This window comes from Rana temporaria, chromosome 1, assembly GCF_905171775.1.
Source record: "Rana temporaria chromosome 1, aRanTem1.1, whole genome shotgun sequence".
Classification (NCBI taxonomy): domain Eukaryota; kingdom Metazoa; phylum Chordata; class Amphibia; order Anura; family Ranidae; genus Rana; species Rana temporaria.
In genome coordinates this window covers 15,577,063-15,598,617 of record NC_053489.1, presented here as the reverse complement: position 1 = coordinate 15,598,617, position 21,555 = coordinate 15,577,063, and the positions used below count along the sequence as shown (strand labels likewise).

Below are 21,555 nucleotides of genomic sequence, written 5' to 3'. Positions count from 1 at the left end.
CTTCTCCACTCTCCGGGGGGGGTTTCTTCTTCCGCTCTCCGGGGGGGGGGTCTTCTCCGCTCTCCGAGGGTCTTCTTCTATCTTCGCCGCTCTCCGCTGTTGACTCGGCGCACCCCGGTTCTCCTGCAGCTGTCCGGTGCCTTCTTCTTCAGCGCTGGCTGCCTGCTATCTTCGTGTGTTAGCTCAATTACTAACAGGCAGCCAGCGCGGTCTTCTGTGACGTCACCTTCTTCTCTTCTGTTCTTCTCCCCTCTTCCGATGTTGACACGTCGCCTCTTGTCACTGCAATGATGGAAGCGCGCCTTGCATCCCATTTATATAGGCATCACCGTCCCATCATGCTCCGGTAGGTACCCACGTGGTGGGTGCCTACCCACGTGCACCCACCACGTGGGTACCTACCGGAGCATGATGTCACACGTCCAACTCCGCCCCCTACAGTTAGAAACACACATGAGGTCACACTTAACCCCTACAGTGCCCCCTAGTGGTTAACCACTTCACTGCCATTGTCATTTTAACAGTAATCAGTGCATTTTTATAGCACTTTTCGCTGTGAAAATGACAATGGTCCCAAAAATGTGTCAGAATTGTCCGATGTGTCCGCCATAATGCCGCAGTCATGGAAAAAATCGCTGATCGCCGCCATTAGTAGTAAAAAAATAATATTAATAAAAATGCCATAAAACGATCTCCTTTTTTGTAAACGCTATACATTTTGCGCAAACCAATCGATAAACACTTATTGCGATTTTCTTTTACCAAAAATATCTAGAAGAATACGTATCAGCCTAAACTGAGGAAAAAATATGTTTTTTTATATATTTTTGGGGGATATTTATTATAGCAAAAAGTAAAAAATATTGAATTTTTTTCAAAATTGTCGCTCTATTTTCATTTATAGCGCAAAAAATAAAAACCGCAGAGGTGATCAAATACCACCAAAAGAAAGCTCTATTTGTGGGAAAAAAGGACGTAAATTTTGATTGGGAGCCACGTTGCACGACTGCGCAATTGTCAGTTAAAGAGACGCAGTGGCGAATCGCAAATAGGGGCAAGGTCCTTAACCTGCATAATGGTCCGGGGCTTAACCGGTTAAAGAGAATAAAGAGTTTGAACATTTTTAAAAGAAGTTTTAAAAGATTGAACATAAAACACAAATTATAATAAAATGTATTAACAAATGTCATCACATGTATACTGCTGCAGACGTGATTGGTCCCTAGTGTCCCCCCTTTTGCCAGTCTTGATATCACTGTAAAGAGGATTATAGTATATGTATCCCTATCACTCCTTTCCACTTCTGATGTCAGCCAGTGCTAGCTAGTAGGTGGAGTAGGACGCTTCCCGACGAGTCTGCTCTCACCCAGGGCCAGTCAGACAGGCAGTCAGGCAGGCAGGTCCCTCCTAGCCCCCTGCGGCAGCAAGGACAGCAAGGACCCACCATTTGCTCCCAGGACAAACCGATCCTCCATCCTATTTTGACCTCCCTTTTCTGCCGCCCATAGGCAGCTCCTTACAAGGTAAGGCCTGGCACCATTTGGCCACCGGTCTATCCTCTGACCTGGGGATCGGATGCGGCCGTCCTTTTCAGGATAAGTCGCGACTGGATCCTGTGATCCTGGGAAACGGACGACCGATACCCCCCCTCTACACCCCCATTGCATCCCAAGCATTGCACCGCCATCTCCCCGCTACCGCCCCCGGCATCCTCTACCATCTGGAGCCTGGACAATCCTGCTACTGGGTCGCGGCGGCCGCATCCAGGAAAGTCCGCGGCTTAGCGGGACACCCGCGATTTACCCAGCCAAAGCCTCCCTGCTATTTACAACACATCTAAAACCCCCCAGCCCCCCTAGGTTTCTCCCCGCGTTGCCCTTTGTATATCCACCACCCCCCCTCGCTGTCCCCGTACCCCAGCCCCCGGCTTGGGCCTAGTCCTGGTCGGCGGCCATCTTACCACTCCCATACAATTTAAAACACCACTTTCACTCACCCCCACCTTCCCCTCCACAGCCGGTTTTTGCCTGAGACTATCTCCCATCGGTAACACAGGGGTACGTATCCCCCACGCCCCCACCCATAAAGCAATTGATCCAGGGTTTCACCGATTGCCAGCGAGGGATCAGGAAGGAATTTTTTCCCTGGTCCATATTCTTCTTTGCTATAGACCACCAGGCCCAAAAACGCACCTTCTCACGCTGTTGACGGAATTCATCTCCACATATACCCTAAGCATTAAACACCTTTTGGTGCTTGGGGATTTCAACCTCTGGGCCAACTCCTCGCTGGACCCCGTAGCCGACGTCTGCATCGACCATCTGGAAGGATTAGGTCTGCAGCAACTAATATAAGGCCCCACTCATGCCTCAGGCCATACGCTCGATCTCATTTTCAAACAAGATTTGGAAATTGACATCCTGGAAAATGAGCCGCAACCATGGACCGATCACCATGCCATTAAATTCACAATTACTAAAAACGCCAGCCCAAAAAAAACGAAAAAAACGGTGACAACTCACTGGACTAGGTCTCAGAAGAAGCTCCACTCGGAACTCTTCAAAACAATACTAGGGAACAAAATAAAAACAACCCAACAAAAACAAACAGCCACAAAAACACTTGACGCCATCAACAAGGCGCTTCTACAGTCAGCTGACTTAGTAGCACCAAAACGCAAAACTTGCATCCGGAAAAACAACTCCAGCTGGTTTAATGACCAGCTGACGTTGTGAAAGCAAGAGCGTAGAAGAGCAGAAGCTGGGTGGAAAAGGTGCCCTTCAGATAAAAACCACAACATTTACAACATAATAACAAAGAAATATCACAAAGAAATCTTCACGGCCAAAAAAAAATAATTTCTCCAACATCATCGCAAATTCCAAAAACCGCCCCCGAGAACTCTTCAAGCTGGTCACTCAGACTATGAATCCTGCTTGTTTAGAGGCCCCCAATTCTGATTCACAACAAATTATCGGATTATTTCATTAATAAAATTGAAAAAATCTGTGAAAGTATTCAGCAAAATGGAATCGTCCCTAACCCTTCCCCAAATCCCAAACCAAATACCCACATAAACCCGCCGCAACCACCAAAATTCACTCTAAAACCCATCACCATCAATGCCACTAAAAACATCATTGGGACTCTGCGTAACAGCACAGCACCCAATGATATCATTCCCACTAAACTGCTGAAAGAAAGTGCCGATATACTGGCACCAGCTATCACGCAGCTCATAAACCAATCATTCAAGGAGGGCATGGTGCCCACATTGCTGAAACAAGGTACAATAAAACCAATCCTAAAAAAAAACACCCTTGACCCCAAAGACCCAAACAACCGGAGGCCCATAACAGGTCTAAATGTTTTCTCCAAGGTAATGGAGAAAGAAGTTGTACAACAACTGCAACTGCATTTAGACACCCACAAATTACTCGACACGTTCCAATCAGGCTTCTGTCCGGGTTACAGAACAGAAACGGCGCTGCGGAAAATATGGGATGACGCTTTAGAGGCCACAGATGAAGGAGAATCTTGTCTCCTGATCCTGCTGGACCTAAGCGCGGCTTTTGACACTGTAGACCACGGACTACCACTGGCTAGGCTAGCTGAAGTGGCCAGAGTCGCGGAAGGTGATTTACTCTGGGAACCATGGGACCATGGGAATCAATCTCACCTTCACTGAGATCCCTTCATTGGTTGCCAGTAAAAGACAGAATCACTTTCAAGGCACTCTGTCTAACGCATAAGTGTATTCAAGGAAACGCCCCCCAATATCTATGCAAAAAAATAAAAGCCCACAACCCAAATCGCATTTTGTGATCCACAAATCAAAACCTACTCCAAATTCCCAAAGCCAGATACAAGTCCAAAGGAGATCGAAGATTTGCAGTCCAGGGTCATCGGCTGTGGAATGCGCTACCAACTACCATCCGACTGGAGTCGGACCACTTGGACTTCAGGAGAAAGATTAAAACCCATCTCTTCTGAGGTCAAGGGGTTCCTTACCCATGGAATGAAAGTAGTGCCCAGAGGCGATTCAGTTTGCATGTGTTGCGCTTTACAAGTTTTTCACTCACTCAGCAAGATAGTTTTAATTGGGGATAATAGGCCTAACTGGTGTATGCCTAACTTTTATCTTAGCAGTTGGGATAGGGGGTTTGGTGAATGATGGGCAGTGGATTAGGTGCACACTGTTCTTGCACTTAGTCTTTCAAACAATCCAGTGGCAGTCTTCAAACAAAAGGCAGCTTAAAGAGCAGACTGGCAGTAACATGCTAATATTCTAATTTATGCACTGCCATGGTGGACATGTACCAATTGAAAAGATAAATAAAACAATAATAATAATAATAATAATAATAATAATCTCTCTCTACACAGAAGTGTCAGCTGTCCCTAACAACACTGATAATAAAGCTGCTGTGACCCCACCCATCCATCGATACGATAGGTCATCCATTCCTTCATCCATTCCTTGTGTACCACATTAGAGGATGTTCACTATGTTGGTGGTGAACCTGCAAACTTTTCAGCCAAACGTTTGTGAGTCACAAGCTTTATGAATCCCAGAGATTCCCTACAAATCTATGGTAACTGCTGAACCTTATCCCTACACCTGTATTTATACAGAATAATAATAATAATAATAATAATAATAATAATAATAATAATAATAATAATAATATGAATATGAATATGAATATTAATAATAAACATGACAGTCTTGGTCATCATACTTCTAATTTTTACAGTTTTGTGTACAATATATCATAATGGTAATTGTATAAACTTCACTATTTACAGTGCTAACACAGATGGCTTCTGTGTATTTTAGGTTTGGCCTTTTTTCTCTTGCTCTATAAGCAGATTCAGTCTATAGTAATACATAACAGAATTATTCTTTATAAACCTGACACTCTCACAGCCTTCAGCTCATCCATGAGGTCAGTGTCAGGATCCTGGGCTGCTGTCAGTGATGATGAGGTCGGGAGAAGAGGAAGGATTCATTGGAGTCTATCAGAGAGTCGGCCATGTTGTCTTCAGATATCCACTTAGAATATTGTGCTTGTTGTCTTTGTGTGTGACCCCCTGCACATCTGACACCCAGAACTCTGCTCACCGCTGTGATATGACTATGAGGAATTATAGATTTGAGTACAAGTATTCTCAGGATGGAGACATCATTATAGGAGGGATATTCTCTGTACATTCTATAATGTCACAGTGGAGTAAGAAAGGAGGTTTTAATGAGTATAACATGTGTTCGGCGTAAGTGAAATATGAAGTGTAAATCTTCCAATCTGATCTACAGAGCTGTGTCTTTAGGAGAGATGTGTGATAATGTGCAGCCATAGGCGTGCCCACGGGGTGTGCCGGGTGTGCCCAGGCACACCCTAATCCATACCTCTTAACCGGGGCTGAGTTTCGGAATGGCCGCAGCGTGTGCGGGTTGCCATGATTCCCACATGTCGCGAGCTACACTTGTATGGCAGCCGCATTGCTCCCCTCTGCCTCTGACACACAGTGCACACTGATCTTCAGCTACATATTGGCTGAGTAGGCAGCGGGGGGCCGTGCAGCTGCTTCCTCTGCCAATGGGTACACAAAGAGCTGTCCTTCCCTTCAAATTCGTCCCGCGGGCTTCCTGTGTTAGTGGGTGCGGGATGAAGCAGCATGCAATGAGTAAAAGTCCTGCAGTGATCTGAGGTAAGTGATCTGCTACTGATTGCACTGCATGTCACTCTCCTCCTTCACTGAGCTCTCTCCACTCCCATCAACACCCTCTCCTTCTCTGTCACTCAGCCCTTCCTCCTGATACATGGGACTTTTCACCCCCAGCTGCACTTCCCCTCCGTGTACTACATGTCATCTTCCCGGTAAGACCATGCAGTAAATCACACATTATCACACCGATCCTCATCACCTCTCCCATTTCCAGTTCACCTTCTCCTGTTTCTGCTCTCCATTTACATAAATCTGCACTTCCACCCAGACTTTCTTTTTGTGTCTTCCAACTGTTTTTGCAGCCTGGTACATTCCTTGCAGTCCTGTAAGAAGTAGTACAAGTATACAGTGCAAACACTGTCAGCAGCCATGAATAATACATCCACAGCACCTGTGATCATTATTATCATGCTGATGATTAGACTATACAGCCTGTGTCTTACTGTAGTGTATACAGGCTGTTCAGTGTGGTCAACAGCATGATAATAATGATCACATGTGCTGTGGCTGTATTATTCATTGCTGCAGACAGTGTTTGAACTGTATACTACTAAGGACTTTATTTTAGATGAAATATGGGACTCCTGAACTCTGCACACTACATGAACCCTACACCCTTCATGTAGCACCCTCTCAACCCGGCACGTAGCACCCTCTCAACCCTGCACTCTGTACGTAGCACCCTCTCAACCCTGTACGTAGCACCCTCTCAACCCTGTATGTAGCACCCTCTCAACCCTGTACTCTGTACGTAGCACCCTCTCAACCCTGCACTCTGTACATAGCACCCTCTCAACCCTGCACGTAGCACCCTCTCAACCCTGCACTCTGTATGTAGCACCCTCTCAACCCTGCACCGTGTACGTAGCACCCTCTCAACCCTGTATGTAGCACCCTCTCAACCCTGCACTCTGTACGTAGCACCCTCTCAACCCTCTCAACCCTGCACTCTGTACGTAGCACCCTCTCAACCCTGCACTCTGTACGTACAACCCTCTCAACTCTGCACTCTGTACGTAGCACCCTTTCAACTCTGGACTCTGTACATTTAGCCACATCCATGTAAGCCCCTCCCACTGCTAGGCACTTGACCACGCTCACAATTTACTGTGACGTAGGGTGCCGCAGGTCTTTTTACTTCTTCGGTGTCCCTCATTCTGAAGTTTGGAGGTATGCCTAATCATCCCTGTGCCCTGTCTGTGTTTCACAAGTTTTGTTAGTGCTAAATGCCTGCAACATCTGCCCTGTCCCTGTGTAACTCAGTCACCACCACTGGGGCTGGTAAAAACAGCTGTGCTGTGAGTGGGAGGTGTTTGAGCAGGGAACTAGGACCTCAGCCACGGAGTAAGCCAGCCACATTTGCTGATGCAGCGTCTATAGTTCTGGCTGCAGGTCCCCACAGGCGCCGGCAGAGTGATCTACATCTGCACTTTGCCCCCCCCCCTCGGGCCTCTCTCTCCCTTGGTATGGAAGCAGCGGACTGGAGCCTGGAGAGCGACAGACAAGTGGCTGCAGCCTGCTGCTAGATCGAGGTGAGGTGACTCAGGTGAGCACTGCAGTGAGTGAGACGGCACTGAGCAGGGCAGGCAATGGGCAAATGATGTGCCAAAAAAAATATCAACCAATCCATATGAATTCTTACCATGGGTTGTCTTATTAGATGTTCTTAATGGTGGGGTCTGTGCTGAAGGGGGGGGGGTCTGTGCTGAAGGGGGGCTGTATAATGTAAAGGGGTCCAGAGGTGTAGGGTGCTGTGTAATGTAAGGGGGTCAAGAGGTGCAGGGTGCTGTGTAATGTAAAGGGGTCCAGTGATACAGGGTGCTGTGTACTGTAAAGGGGTCCAGTGATGATGTGTGATGTAAAGGGGTCCAGAGGCACAGGGTGCTGTGTAATTTAAAGGGGTCCAGTGATACAGGGTTCTGTGTAATGTAAAGGGGTCCAGTGATACAGGGTTCTGTGTAATGTAAAGGGGTCCAGTGGTGCAGGGTGCTGTGTAATGTAAAGGGGTTGAAGCTGTTATAGCTGCAATGGGTGGGCCAACTCAATATTAAACCCTATGGACTAAGACTGGGATGCCATTTAAGTTTGTGTGCGTGTAAATGCTGGTGTCCCAATACTTTTGTCTGTTTGAGCTTTGGGGTGCACACCCTAATGCAATAGGCTGCGCACGCCTATGTTTGCAGGACTCATTCAGTCTGTTACACGGCATTTATATCCTTCAATGTGTTCATGAAAATCACGTATGGCCCATTCTATTGCCGGGTGTTAATGCTCACATTTATTTATTATGAATAGCTGCCAATGTAACACAATGGATGAAAAACCCACATGACCCTTTTTTTTTAAAAGACAGCACACCGCAGTGCTTGGTATGTGCATTATGGTGCTTTGAGGTGTGTTGTGTGTTTGGATCTACTTACTGTACTGGTAAAACTCGTATCTGCAGGACAGGAAGTGAGGGGAAATCTCCCTAATGGTTGGACATGCATTTTAAGGCACCACAATAACATTATATAGTATTTCTGTTTCTGATGGCCGGAATTGAACAATTTTAAGGCTTTACATGTTGGGTTTCTATTTACTCTAAACAACTTCATATTTTATATTTTACCAAAAGTTGGGTAATGCATCTCGTTTGTGTGCCGTAACATTACTTTTAGTGTATTTTTTTACTGAAAATATTTATTTGACAAACAGCACCTATAGTATCATTAAAAAAAATCTAACTACCACCATTGTATTCTGCAGGGTCTTTGCTTTCAGAAAATATATAATGTTTGGGGGGTTTTAACAAATTCTACCATTTTTATATTTTACACAAAAGTGGCTCTGACAGTGAAAGGATTAAAGACAACGCAGTCACAGAAACATTCCCCTCAATCTGTTCCTGTTGTGGACTGACAATACTGATCTTTTGTTAAATGAACTAACATGGAATAGTGTCAGCCCTGCCAAGATTATTTTGCTAAACTATAGAATGTCTCCCCTTCTCCTCAACTCTACAACATGGGAGGATTGGTTTGCTGTCAAAGATGAAAATCGTGTGGGGGGGGGGTGTTGATTTGACCCCTTGAGTACATAGGCAGAGTGAACAGCAATAAAAAATAAATAACTAACATCCTTTGGGGTTGCCCTGACCCTGCTGGTGAAATTAACATTTGCTAATGGAAAAAAAATGCAGTTTAAATTGCCGGAAAATCACAGCTACAGCCACCTACCAAACAGCTGAGAATTTACCTAATCTATAGCAGACTCTTATCCCAGGTGAGGGTCTGGTATAGATGTTAATGGTGGACCCCACACAAAACAAACAAGTGTATAATTCCCCCTAAAGATGCATAAATGACCCTTATCCCTGATGAGGGTCTGATAAAGATGTCAAGGTCTACTCAAAAAATGGCATATGGCCTCCCCGTAAATATTCACACCAGACCAGCGCCATAATAATGAGGGCAAGAACCTCTTTCCCACAACCCTGGCCTGGTGGTAGTGGGGGTCTGCATGCTGGGGGCTTATTGGAAACTGTAAACCCAAGATACAGGCCCTCCCCCCATGTGAATGAGTAAGAGGTACACAGTAATCATTCATAGAATAAGTGATGCAAAAAAAATTCCACAACATAAATCCATCATCAATCAGTTTTTCCAACATTTGTGATCCAACCCGCCAACACAAATAAGATTATGTTGGTGGTTGCCGGCTCCTAATAACCAATCAGAAGGGAAGTGGTCACATTTAGTAATACTGATGCCAAATGTCTCCCTTCCAGCTGGGGCCGGAGGTTTGACCGGGCCACATTCAAAATTAGTTCAGCCGTTTGCCTAACCTCCAAACAAGAAAAATGTGGTCCAAACCTGAGTTCAGACCAAACCAAAACCTCATCCCTAGTCATTGCCCCGGTCACAAGAGCCAATAATATACGGGAATAAATAACACAACCCACTTTCTGAAAAAGAGGTGAGCTTACATCAACCATATTATTAATGTGTGGGATCTGTTATGGAGAGCTGAAAATACTGTGTAGGGAGAGACACTTTTTTTATCATTATGGTGGCCGTGGCCAGTTCCCATGCCTTTTTGTTTGACAATAGTTTGTCTATTAGCTCTAGAAATGGACAGAACTAAAAAAACAAGATTCTCTCCCATGGACTTCAGGGGTTTGCTGACAGTTCACAAACCAGAATTTAAGCAAGATTGGAGAAACATTTCTCAAACTAAACCCAGAAAGATTGTCTTATGTCTGGTCCTGAATGTCTCCTACGGCATGTCTGCAGCTCCAACCAGCCTTGTAGCAAGTTTGTAGTCTCTGACCCTTTCCTCTAGTAAGTCTCCATTCTCTGATCTTCTTCTGTAGAATTACATACACTGAATATTATGTGCGGCTACTTGGTGATATCAGAGGCTACAGCTGAGGTCCTCTAGACCTCCTAAATTTCCAACCACGGCTATAACTCATATAAGTGAAGGAATGATTGAATTTCAATCCCACCATAGATCCGTGGTTGAAATGTATTGTCCTGAGTGCGGAAAACGTTCTTCACGGAGGTCATATTTATATGCACATCAGAGATCTCACATGGGGGAGAAGCCACTTTCATGTCCTGAGTGAGAGAATTGTTCCTCACTGAAGTCCTGTCTTCCTGTACATCGGGGGTCCCACACAACCCTCAAGGTGTATTAGTAGATATGTGCATTCCCGTTCGTACGAATGTTATTTTCGTACGAAAATGTTCATTTTCGTACCCGCAGAATAATGTGTACATACGAAAAAATTAAAGCACCAAAATACGAAAACAACGGGATTACGAATGAGCCGCATAACGAACAACCGCAAATACGAATGAACGATCTGACGAAAATACGACAAAACGAAAACGGCAAAAGAACGAAAATTACATCTATAACAAAAGATTTGCATTCTGTATCCTGTTTGAATCCCTTCTCTGCTCGTATCCTCAGCCGCATGTCCACATGACACCTACAACAAAAGATTTGTATTCTGTATTTTGTTTGAATCCCCTCTCTGTTCGTATCCTCAGCCGTATGTTCACACGACATCCACAACAAAAGACCCGCACTCTGCATTTTGTTTGAATCCTTTCCCTGTCCGCATCCCCAGTCGTATGCTCATATGACATCCACAACAAAAGACCCGCACCCTGTATTTTGAATTCCTTTTTTCTGTTCGTATTTTGGATTCAACAGAATGCAAATCTTTTGCCACAGATGTCACACGAACACACGACCGAAAACACCAAAAGAAAAAGGACTCAAAACACAGAATGCAAATCCCTTGCCACAGATGTAATTTTCGTTTTTTTTTTTGAATGGGCAGTGAGTGTAGTTAGTAAAGCAGCTTCTCTTTTGTGCTGAGTAGTACAGTAAAGCCAAATAAACTTTTCTGTGGATTTTGATCTGAAGGGAGATCAGTTGGCCAGACTTTTGAACCCAAAAATGGTTTTCTGACGGAGTTTAAAAATGAACAAATTTTCTGAGAACGAACGGAAAACGATTGTTTTTATGTTTGTTGTTAAAAAAGTCTGACCAAGTGTATGGGGCTTAACAATCGTTAATATGGATGAGCCGCGTGTTGAAAGTGCCGTGAATCCCGCAATATATTTACGAAAGTACAAAATGACGAAAATCTCTTTTCTGTTCGTATTTTCAGTCGCATGTTCATATGACATCCAAAACAAATTGTCATAGATGTCACACGAACACACGACCGAAAACACAAACAGAAAAAGGAATCCAAAACACAGAATGTAAATCATTGACGAAAATTCACGAAAATTATTGTCTAACAAGTAACGAACATGAATAAAACAGAATAACGAACCATCCCGCATGTACGAAAATAAAACGGTAACGAAAATACGAAATGTTTATACGGAATACGAAAAAATCTCGTCGTACGAAAAACGAACGGGAACGAACAGGTAAAAGGGCGTCTTACGAAAAACGAACGGAAACGAACCTACGGAACGATACGAAACAGAACAAAAAAAACGAAAAAAAATTCTGTGCACATGTCTATGTATTAGTGCCTTGGGTGTGGGCAATGTCTTGTATATGAATGTTGCTGGACATGTGGGGAAGAAGCACACCATGATATACACCTCAGATATACTCCATGGCTGATCTTCATCATGTAACAAACAGTTCATAAGGAGATCAGAGATCACCAAAGACAAGGATGAAGTGTTGTACTGTGTGGGCCATTGATAGCAGGAGAAAAATGTAAAATGGAGTCATTACCTCTCATTAGCTGAGTACATTTTGTGGTGTGGAGACTTAGAGGTCTATTAAGAATAAGAAAACAAATAGTTGATGGAATGTGGCACAGGTTTGCCCAGTCGTGACGAATATTGTCCATATTTTATATAACTCAGTGATTTTCCAGTATGTCCGATCAGCCCGTACCCTGTCCACCTTTAGGAGATCCCTGAAAACTCATTTATTCAGGGAAGCCACACTCACCTAACAACTGTCCCCGAGCCCCCCCATCAAATTCTCTGCAGCTATTACCTTTTGAACCACCACCCCCTCCCTTAGAATGTAAGCTCTACGATCCGGGCCCTCCTGTACCTTCTGTATTGAACTGTACTGTAATTGTGTTGTCCCCCCTATACATTGCTGCATAAACAGCTGGTGCTATATAAATCATGTATAATAATAATAATAATAATAATAATAATAATAATAATATATTTTGCCATTAATAATTTCTTCTTGAATCCTTGTCCTGTAGACCAATGAAAAACTCTCCATTTTCTGCAGGGCTTTCCGGAGAGAATACAGACATCTCCTGGCTTTTATATTTGCTATTGATGTGATAAACCGCAGTCCAGATATTCTTCCCAACATAACTCTGGGATATCATGTGTATGATTCTTGTGGACATGTGAATAAAGCTATAAAAGACGTTCTACAGATATTGTCTGGACATACAAAGGAAGCTCCAAATTATTCCTGTATGGAGCGGGGTGCCCTGGCTGGTTTCATTGGAGATCTCAATTCTGACACCACTCTCCAAATGGCCCAGCTGCTGAATCTATATGGTTACACCCAGGTAAGAAAAGAAGAATTTCCTATATTATGTAACGTTAGGACAGCGAGTCGTCTTATGGTGAGGTGGGTCAAAAGGGTACAAATAATCTTTGTGGCAAAGCATCGTAAAGTATAAGATTGTTCTAAATAAAGAAGGCAGTGTTGTGTAGGGATGGGCCAATGGTTCAGTCCAATCTTTGGCTTGTATGGCATTTGGACAAATGCCTGAACTTTTGCCCATTCAGTCCCCTGCAGATCATACCCTATATTACCAAAAGTATTGGGACACCTACCTTTACAAGCACATGAACTTTAATGGCATCACAGTTATATTTTGTAGGGATCAATATGGAGTTGGCCCACCCTTTGCAGATATAATAGCTTCAACTCTTCTGGGAAGGCTGTCCATGAGATTTAGGACTGTATCTAGGGGAATGTTTGACCATTCTTCTAGAAAAGCATTTGTGAACTCAGGCACTGATGTTGGATGAGAAGGCCTGGCTCACAGTTTCTGCTCTAATTCATCCCAAAGGTGTTCTATCAGGTTGAGGACAGGCACTGAATGTTCCTCCACAGAAAAATCGCTCATCCATGTCTTTATGGACCTTGCTTTGTGCACTGGTGTGCAGTCATGTTGGAACAGGAAGGGGTCATCCCCAAATTGATCCATCAAAGTAGGGAGCTTGAAATTGTCCAAAATGTCTTCGTATGCGGATGCCTTAAGGCCCCGTACACACGGTCGGTTTGGTCCGATGAGAATGAACCGAAGTTCATTTTCATCGGACCAAACCTACCGCGTGTATAGGCTATCGGTCTGTCCAAAATTTTAAAACATGCTTCAAAACCGAACCGATGGACCGCTGCCCCATCGGACCAAACCGATGGTTAGTACAGAAAAGCATCGGTTCAAAACCCGCGCATGCTCACAATCAAGTCGACGCATGCTTGGAAGCATTGAACTTCGTTTTATTCAGCACGTCGTGTGTTTGACGTCACCGCGTTCTGACCCGACGGTGTGTACACATATCAGGCCGTACGGCCACTTCAGAGGTGAACCGATGAAAACGGTCCGTTGGACCATTCTCATCGGTTTTGTCCGACCGTGTGTACGGGGCCTAAGAGTTCCCTTCACTGGAACTAAGATGCCAAGCCCAATCCCTGAAAAAACAACCCCACACCATAATCCCCCCTCACCAAATGATTTGGACCAGTGCACAAAGCAAGGTTCATAAAGACATGGATGAGTGTGACCTCAACCCAAAAGAACACATTTGGGGAGAAATAGAGCCGAGACTGTGAGCCAGGCCTTCTCATCCAACGTCAGTGCCTGACCTCACAAATGTGCTTCTGGAAGAATGGTCAAACATTCCCATAGACACCCTCCTAAACCTTGTGGATGGTCTTCCCAGAAGAGTTGAAGCTGTTATAGCTGCAAAGGGTGGGCCAACTCAATATTGAATCCTATAGACTAAGACTGGGATGCCATTAAAGTTCATGTGTGTGTAAAGGCACGTGTCTCAATACTTTTGGTGACATAGTTTATGTAGAAGTAATATTTCAGGAAGCTATGAGCCGCCAAATTTACCAATGTCATTGGCTTACATGGCCATTAGTCCCCATCCATGGCCATATTTGGTCAATGATGTCATTGCTATCCCCGTCCCTTCCCTGTCATGTGCACCGGGTCTGTTGGGTTTTTAGTGTTGATAGGTTGGCACTGGCAGGTGGCAGACATAATAAATAATGATGGATTTACATTGAGGGGCTTTGCTTGGGTTCTTTTAATAAACGACTTGTAAAATGTGGGCGTCATTTATCTATAGGTTACTTTTTTGGTGAATGAGTAGGAGTACTATGTCCCTCTTAAGCCTCGTACACATGACCAAGGAACTCGACGGGCGAAACACATTGTTTTCCTCGTCGAGTTCCTTGTTAGGCTGTCGAGGAACTCGGCAAGGCAATTTTCTCCATTCCCGTCGAGGAAAAAGAAGACATGCTCTCTTTTTGCCTTGTCGAGTTTCTCGACAGTTTCCTCGACAAAAATGTACACACGACCGGTTTCCTCTGCAAAAAAAAATCCCAGCAAGTTTCTTGCTGGTTTTTGCTGAGAAACTTGGTCGTGTGTACAAAGCCTGACTCATTCACATGGGGGGGGGGGAAGTATCTGGAGGCCCCCTTATGTTTAACTACTTCAGCTCTGGAGGATTTGGCTACCAAATGACCGGGCCACTTTTCGCGATTCGGTACTGCGTGGCTCCCAAACAAAATTGACATCGCTTGTTTCCCACAATAGAGCTTTTTTTTATATTTTTTGCGCTATAAACAAAAATAGAGCGCCAATTGTTTTTAAACTGCAATATTTTTTTAATTTTTGCTATTAGAAATATCCCCCAAAAATATATAAAACATTTTTTCCTCAGTTTAGGCCGATACGTATTCTTCTACATATTTTTGGTAAAAAAAGGCACAATAAGTGTTTATTGATTGGTTTGTGGAAAAGTTATAGCGTCTACAGGGATAGGGGACAAAATGCACAAATAATTGCACAATTTTTTTTACAAAGATGCTGTGAATTTTTTTTGTTAAACACTAGACATGTGCACACTGAAATATTTAGTTTCAGAATTTCGGGTTTTATTTGTATTTAGTTTGTTTTGTTAAAAAATGCATTCGGATGAAAATCCAAATGAATTAAGCTTGAATCTGTCAATTGAAGGCCTATGGTGTCTGTCAGATGTTTTAAGAAGATTTGACGAAGCAGCTAAACTATACGACCCTGCGATCGTACATTTCCGGTCGAATGTTCCCCCCACAAGCTTTAGTAGAATTCTAATGTTGTATGACATTAGTAATAATTATATTTATCAATTATTATTATTACTAATCAAACATTAGAATTCTTCTATAGCCTATGGGCGGAGCATATGACCTTAAAGGGGTTGTAAAGGAAAAAAAAAAATCCCTAAATAGCTTCCTTTACCTTAGTGCAGTCCTCCATCACTTACCTCATCCTTCCATTTTGCTTTTATTTATTTATTTATTTATTTATTTATTTTTTTTCCTTCCGCTCAGTCAATAACTTTCTTGGTATCAAAGATTTCCGACTGTATACCATGGTGCCTCGCAAACATCTAAGGCGAACGGGGTGGCAATTATGCTCTCAAAACAAATGTTATGGAAAGAATCCAATGTAATTACGGATGAGGCAGGCCGGATGTTAATAGTAAAAGGGGAACTAGGGAACCAAAAGGTTACCCTGGTGAATCTATATTTACCCAATGAGGACCCCACAGCTGCATTGGAAAAATATTTGGAAGTGGTACAACAAAATAAAGAGGGGTTCTTAATAATGGGGGGCGATTTAAACATAGCATTAGACCCAGCAATAGACGTATCAAAGGGAGTATCTCATATCTCTAATACAAAACTATGTAAAGCAAGGGGTTTATTGAAAGAAACACAGTTAATAGATAGCTGGAGGACGATGCAGGTACATGATAAGGATTACAGTTTTTTTTCTGCAAAACATAAGACATACACAAGGATAGACTACGTTTTTCTAGACCAGAACATTCTTTCACGACTACGAGATGCAGCAATAGGGTCGTTCACAATATCCGATCATGCGCCAACCAACTGTAGCATAGAATGGGGTGAGAGGGGGCCACGAGAATGGAATTGGAGAATAAACAAGACACTTTTAAAAGACCCGGAGTATGAGAAGCAGATAGCCCGGGAACTAGATAACTTCTTCTCCACTAACGAATCGGACGAAACGCTGCCAATGAGCATATGGGAAGCACACAAATGCTACCTGAGAGGGGTGCTTATATCAATGGGAGCACATAGAAAACGTACTCTGAGTGCTAATCTTGATAGTCTGCTGGGGGAAATCCAATTGCTGGAAACAGCGCATAAGAAATTACAGACGCGCCAGACAGAGGAGAAGCTGGCGGGTCTGCGGGAAAAATTGAATCTTATGTTAACGGATAAAGCAAAAGCCAAATTGAGTCGGTGTAAAAGAACTTATTATGAATATGGGAATAAACCCAGCAGATTACTGGCGAACGCACTCAGAGACACGAGAGCCCGTAATCAGATCGAAAAAATCAAAACGCAGGGAGATGTGATGGTTAGCTCTACGCAACAAATAGCAGAAGCATTTAGAGACTATTATTTAAATTATATAATCTGGAGAAGCAGGGCGTAAGAGCAAATACCTCAGAAAGAGAAGAAAGGATTAAGGAATACCTAGTGTCCTCAGAAATGCCAAAGATATCTACAGAAAACGCAGAGAAGATAGATGGCCCAATTACAGTAGAAGAATTCCAGAGAGCTCTTGGAGCATTAAAAGTGGGAAAGGCGCCGGGGCCCGATGGATATACACTGCGTTACTACAAAATCTTTGCGGAAAAATTGGCCCCTAGGTTTGTCGTGGCCTTCAACTCGATCCGCGATGGACAGAGGATGCCAGCGGAAACTTTGATGGCTGAGATTGTAGTGATCCCTAAGGAAGGGAAAGACCCTGCCCAGTGCCCAAGCTATCGGCCAATATCCTTGCTAAATGTCGACTTAAAGATTCTGGCGAAGATATTGGCCGATAGACTGCTGACGTGTATCCCCGCACTGATACACCCAGACCAAGTGGGTTTCACCCCGGGCAGAGAAGGCAGAGAGAACACTCAAAGGATAATAAGCACAATTTACTTAGCTCAACAACGCCATCAGCCTGTAGTTCTGATATCCGCTGATGCGGAAAAGGCATTTGACAGGGTGGAATGGGGATATCTAAAAGCTATGTTACTACATATTGGCTTGGGGAAGGGCCTTCTGAACTGGATCACAAGCTTATACTCCTGCCCATCGGCAAGAGTGAGGATAAATGAGAAAAAATCAGACCCCTTCCCTATCCATAATGGAACCCGGCAGGGATGCCCTCTATCCCCAATTATATTTATCCTTTCTTTGGAACCTTTTTTAAGAATTATAAGAGCAAACAGTGACATACGGGGTATCCGGGTGGGGCAAGATGACTATAAGGTGGCAGCATATGCTGACGACCTACTGTTCACATTAACGTCCCCAATAACATCGCTTCCATGCTTATTAGCAGAAATAAAAAGATATGGAAAAATCTCTAATTTTAAAGTAAATTATAACAAATCGGAAGCAATGGGAGTTGAGGTGGACAGTGGGTTGCGGCAACAACTAGCTGGTAGCTTCTCTTTCAGATGGACAGATTCCCATGTAGGATATTTGGGAACGAAGATACCAAGGAAGCTGGGCAGGGTCTTTGAACTAAATTTTCTACCTTTAATTAAAAAAATAAAGTCAGACTTAATAAAGTGGGATAAAGAAATCTTTTCATGGTTTGGCCGAATAAATATAGTAAAAATGAATACGATGCCAAGATTACTGTATCTATTTCAGACACTTCCCATAACATTGCCGATGGGATTTCTGAGAGACATGAGATCTAGGTTTATGAAGTTCATATGGGCTGGAAAACCGGCCAGAGTCCGGAGAAATATACTGATCCTACCCAAAGAAAAAGGAGGAGTCGGGCTCCCAGACCCAATGGGGTATTATGAGGCTTCCCATCTAGCACGAGTAGTGGACTGGTGCACACATCAGGCAGACAAACCATGGGTCAATCTGGAACAAGAAGTAAGCAATATCCCCATAGAAGGATTGGCGTGGTTAGGGGAGAATAAGATACCCCAGAGCGCAAAGAAACATCCAATGATAAAAGCGACACTTAGAGTTATCAGACGGGTATCTAAGAAAACAAACTTGGTGAAATGTATCGGCCCTATGACACCTATTCTGGGAAATCCGAGCTTTGAGCCAGGTTTAAGAGACCGACATTTTAACAGTCTTAGGCCCCGTTCACACGACCAAACATGTATGCTGAAACTGGTCCGCGGGCCAGTTTTAGCATACATGTTCGGTCGTGTGTAGGCGCGAGCGGGCCGAATTCCAGCAAACATTTGCCCGCCGGGCCTTTTCCCAGCAGACAAATATTCCTGGACGTGTTTTAAAACCGTCCGCTGGAATCCTGCCCGCTCGGACATGTCCGAGTGCCCGCCGTCCCTCGCATGCGGCGAATGACTTTGACGCATGCGTGGAAGCCTTTAAATGGCAGGCCCGCCCACGTCGCCGCGTCATCGCCGCGGCATCGTCGCGGCGACGACGCAGACACGCCCCGCGTAGTGTTTACGCGCGGACTTCTGTACGATGGTTAGTACAACCATCGTACAGAAGCCCTCTGGCAGGCATGTACGGTGAAAACGGTCCGACGGACCGCTTTCATCGTACATGTTTGCTCGTGTGTACCGGGCCTAAGACGGAAGGGAGCCAGCAGACTGATACTCTTCATGAGAGAGAATCATGTAATGCAGAACGAGGATCTAGAACTGGTATATGGAGAAGATATTGATTTATGGAGACGTAATCAGTTGAGAACGTTTCTAGGATCTCTGAAAAATCAAGAGGTAGAGATAGGGACCCCGTCTAAATTTGAGGAAATTTGCCTAAAAAAAGAACCAGTGAGACACATGTTATCATATATTTATAACTTACTGATCGAATCAAATGCGCCACAAGAGCTTGTTTTCATACAGGCGTGGGAAAGGGATCACGGTATTAAGTTTTCAGAGACACAGAAAAATAAGATCTTTTCATTTACACATAAAGCCTCAATCGCATCTAGGTATCAGGAGGGGGGATATAAAGTATTGACAAGGTGGTATAGGACACCAACAATACTGAACCGGTTTTTCCCCAACACGTCTAAAGCCTGCTGGAGATGTCGGAAAGAAGAGGGCACCATGGTACACATATTTTGGGACTGTCAGGTGATAAGAGAATTTTGGAAGATGGTCTCGGAGACAACCCTGGAAATTACCGGGGTAAATCTTGAAGACAGACCCGCGGCATTCTTGTTACTTGACATTCCCATATCATTGGAAAACTATAAACAATCCCTACTACGCCACCTGATAACAGCCGCAAAGGCATGTATACCAATCCTATGGAAGAGTACAGCTTCCCCAACAAAAATGCAATGGCTTAGCAGAATAAACGAGATACAGATGATGGAAAACCTTACAATGGGAGTGCAGGAACGAGAGGAGATTTACTGGAGGACCTGGACTCCATACATAGAATATAGGGATCGGAGTCCATAGGGGGGGGGAGGGGGAGAGACCAGGACTGATCCGAAGCAATTTTTTTTTTTTTTTTTGCTGCCGGGGAGGGGGGGCGTAGGGTGGGTGACCAATATATCCTCGGGCTCAGGGCACCTCTCCGAGGATGGTAGATGAAGATCTCAGGGTCGTGAAGGAGAGTGGACCTGGGCCAGCATAGGGGAGATTAGAACTGGAATAGAAGGATGTAACACAGAGTTTATGAGATGTTTAGGTGAGGATTTCAATGAAGGTTATAATAATGAAGATACTGTAAGAGTTGTATTTATTACTTTTTGTTTGTGGAAGGAAAAAGAAAAAGGATACAAAATAAAGAATTATAAAAAAAATAAATAAAAAAATAACTTTCTTGGTGACTTTCTCATGGAAGATGGTCCCCCATCGTCTCCGAAGAAGTTTTAGCATCATCTGCGGATATATGATTCCTCTTTATTTTGGTTTTTCATAATGATTCTTTTTTTTTTTTTCTTTTTGTTTAAATATATATATATATATTTTTTTTTTAAATATATTGTCTATGTTTATAGACTATTAATTGAATTTTCCAGTAATAAATAGATAAGGGGGATACAAAAGTTAGACCCAGCGACCCTCCCCTTCCCTCCCCCCTAACCCCCCCCACCCCACCATCTCGTGACTCCACTCCACTAGTTTGTCTCAGATGCTACTTGGGCTTTCTATATCTCCCTCAGGTTCTCCATGTATCCCCTGTTTTTTTTTTAAATTGAACCAATTTACCCATTTACCCCTATAATCGGCATTTTCCTCGTCTGTCCCGTCCTTCCACTCCTCCCTCCTATAGGTCTCCTCCACTGACTCCATCCACTCCCAGACCTGTGGGCTTTCTACTTCCCTCCACTTTTTTGGTATCAGGCGTTTGGCTGCGTTGAGTAAATGGGGAGTCAACGATCTTTTATATTCTTTTATACTCTCTTCCCCACCATGAAACAGAACTACCCATGGGTCTTCTATTATCTCTTTCTTGATTATTTCCTTAATCAGTGAAAGGATTTTTTTCCAAAATGTTTTTATTACCGGGCAATCCCACCACAGATGGGCCATTGTCCCCTTTGCTGTGCACCCTCTCCAACAATCTGCTGTCTGCCCTTCTCTATATTTGCTAGTTTTATCTGGGGTAGCATACCATCCTGTTAAGCATTTAAAATTCATCTCGGCAGTCCTAACATCAATTGCAGAAGAATGGATCATTTTTATTATTCTTGATAATAAGATGTTTCCTCTGGGTGCCTCCAGTTCTCTTTCCCATTTTAAGATGTACGTTGGGGTATCTAACTCTTCCCTTTTACACAGAAACTTATAGATTTTGGAGATATTACCTTTTGAACTGTCGGTGATACAGAGCTTTTCAATCGGTGTATACTCCTCGCATGATCGGAGGGGTAGCGGGAGTCGCTTAATAAAAAGCGCCAACTGCATGTATCGCCATTCATCCAGTCTCATGGATTCTATCTTTGCTTTAATCTCGTGATGTGTCAATATCTTACCCTTGTGTATAATGTCCCTAACCTGAATTCTATTTTTAATCCATTTCCCTCCCACCCCTGCC

General features: G+C 43.7%; 1 protein-coding gene across 1 annotated transcript in view; it reads left to right on the top strand.

The window, feature by feature from the left end:
• The window catches only part of LOC120914000 (extracellular calcium-sensing receptor-like), a 44,396-nt gene that overhangs the window by 10,269 nt on the left and 12,572 nt on the right, over positions 1-21,555 (top strand). Inside the window, exon 3 of the mRNA XM_040324830.1 lies at positions 12,482-12,802. Coding sequence (XP_040180764.1) covers positions 12,482-12,802 — 321 coding nt within the window. The remainder of the gene's footprint in view (positions 1-12,481; positions 12,803-21,555) is intronic.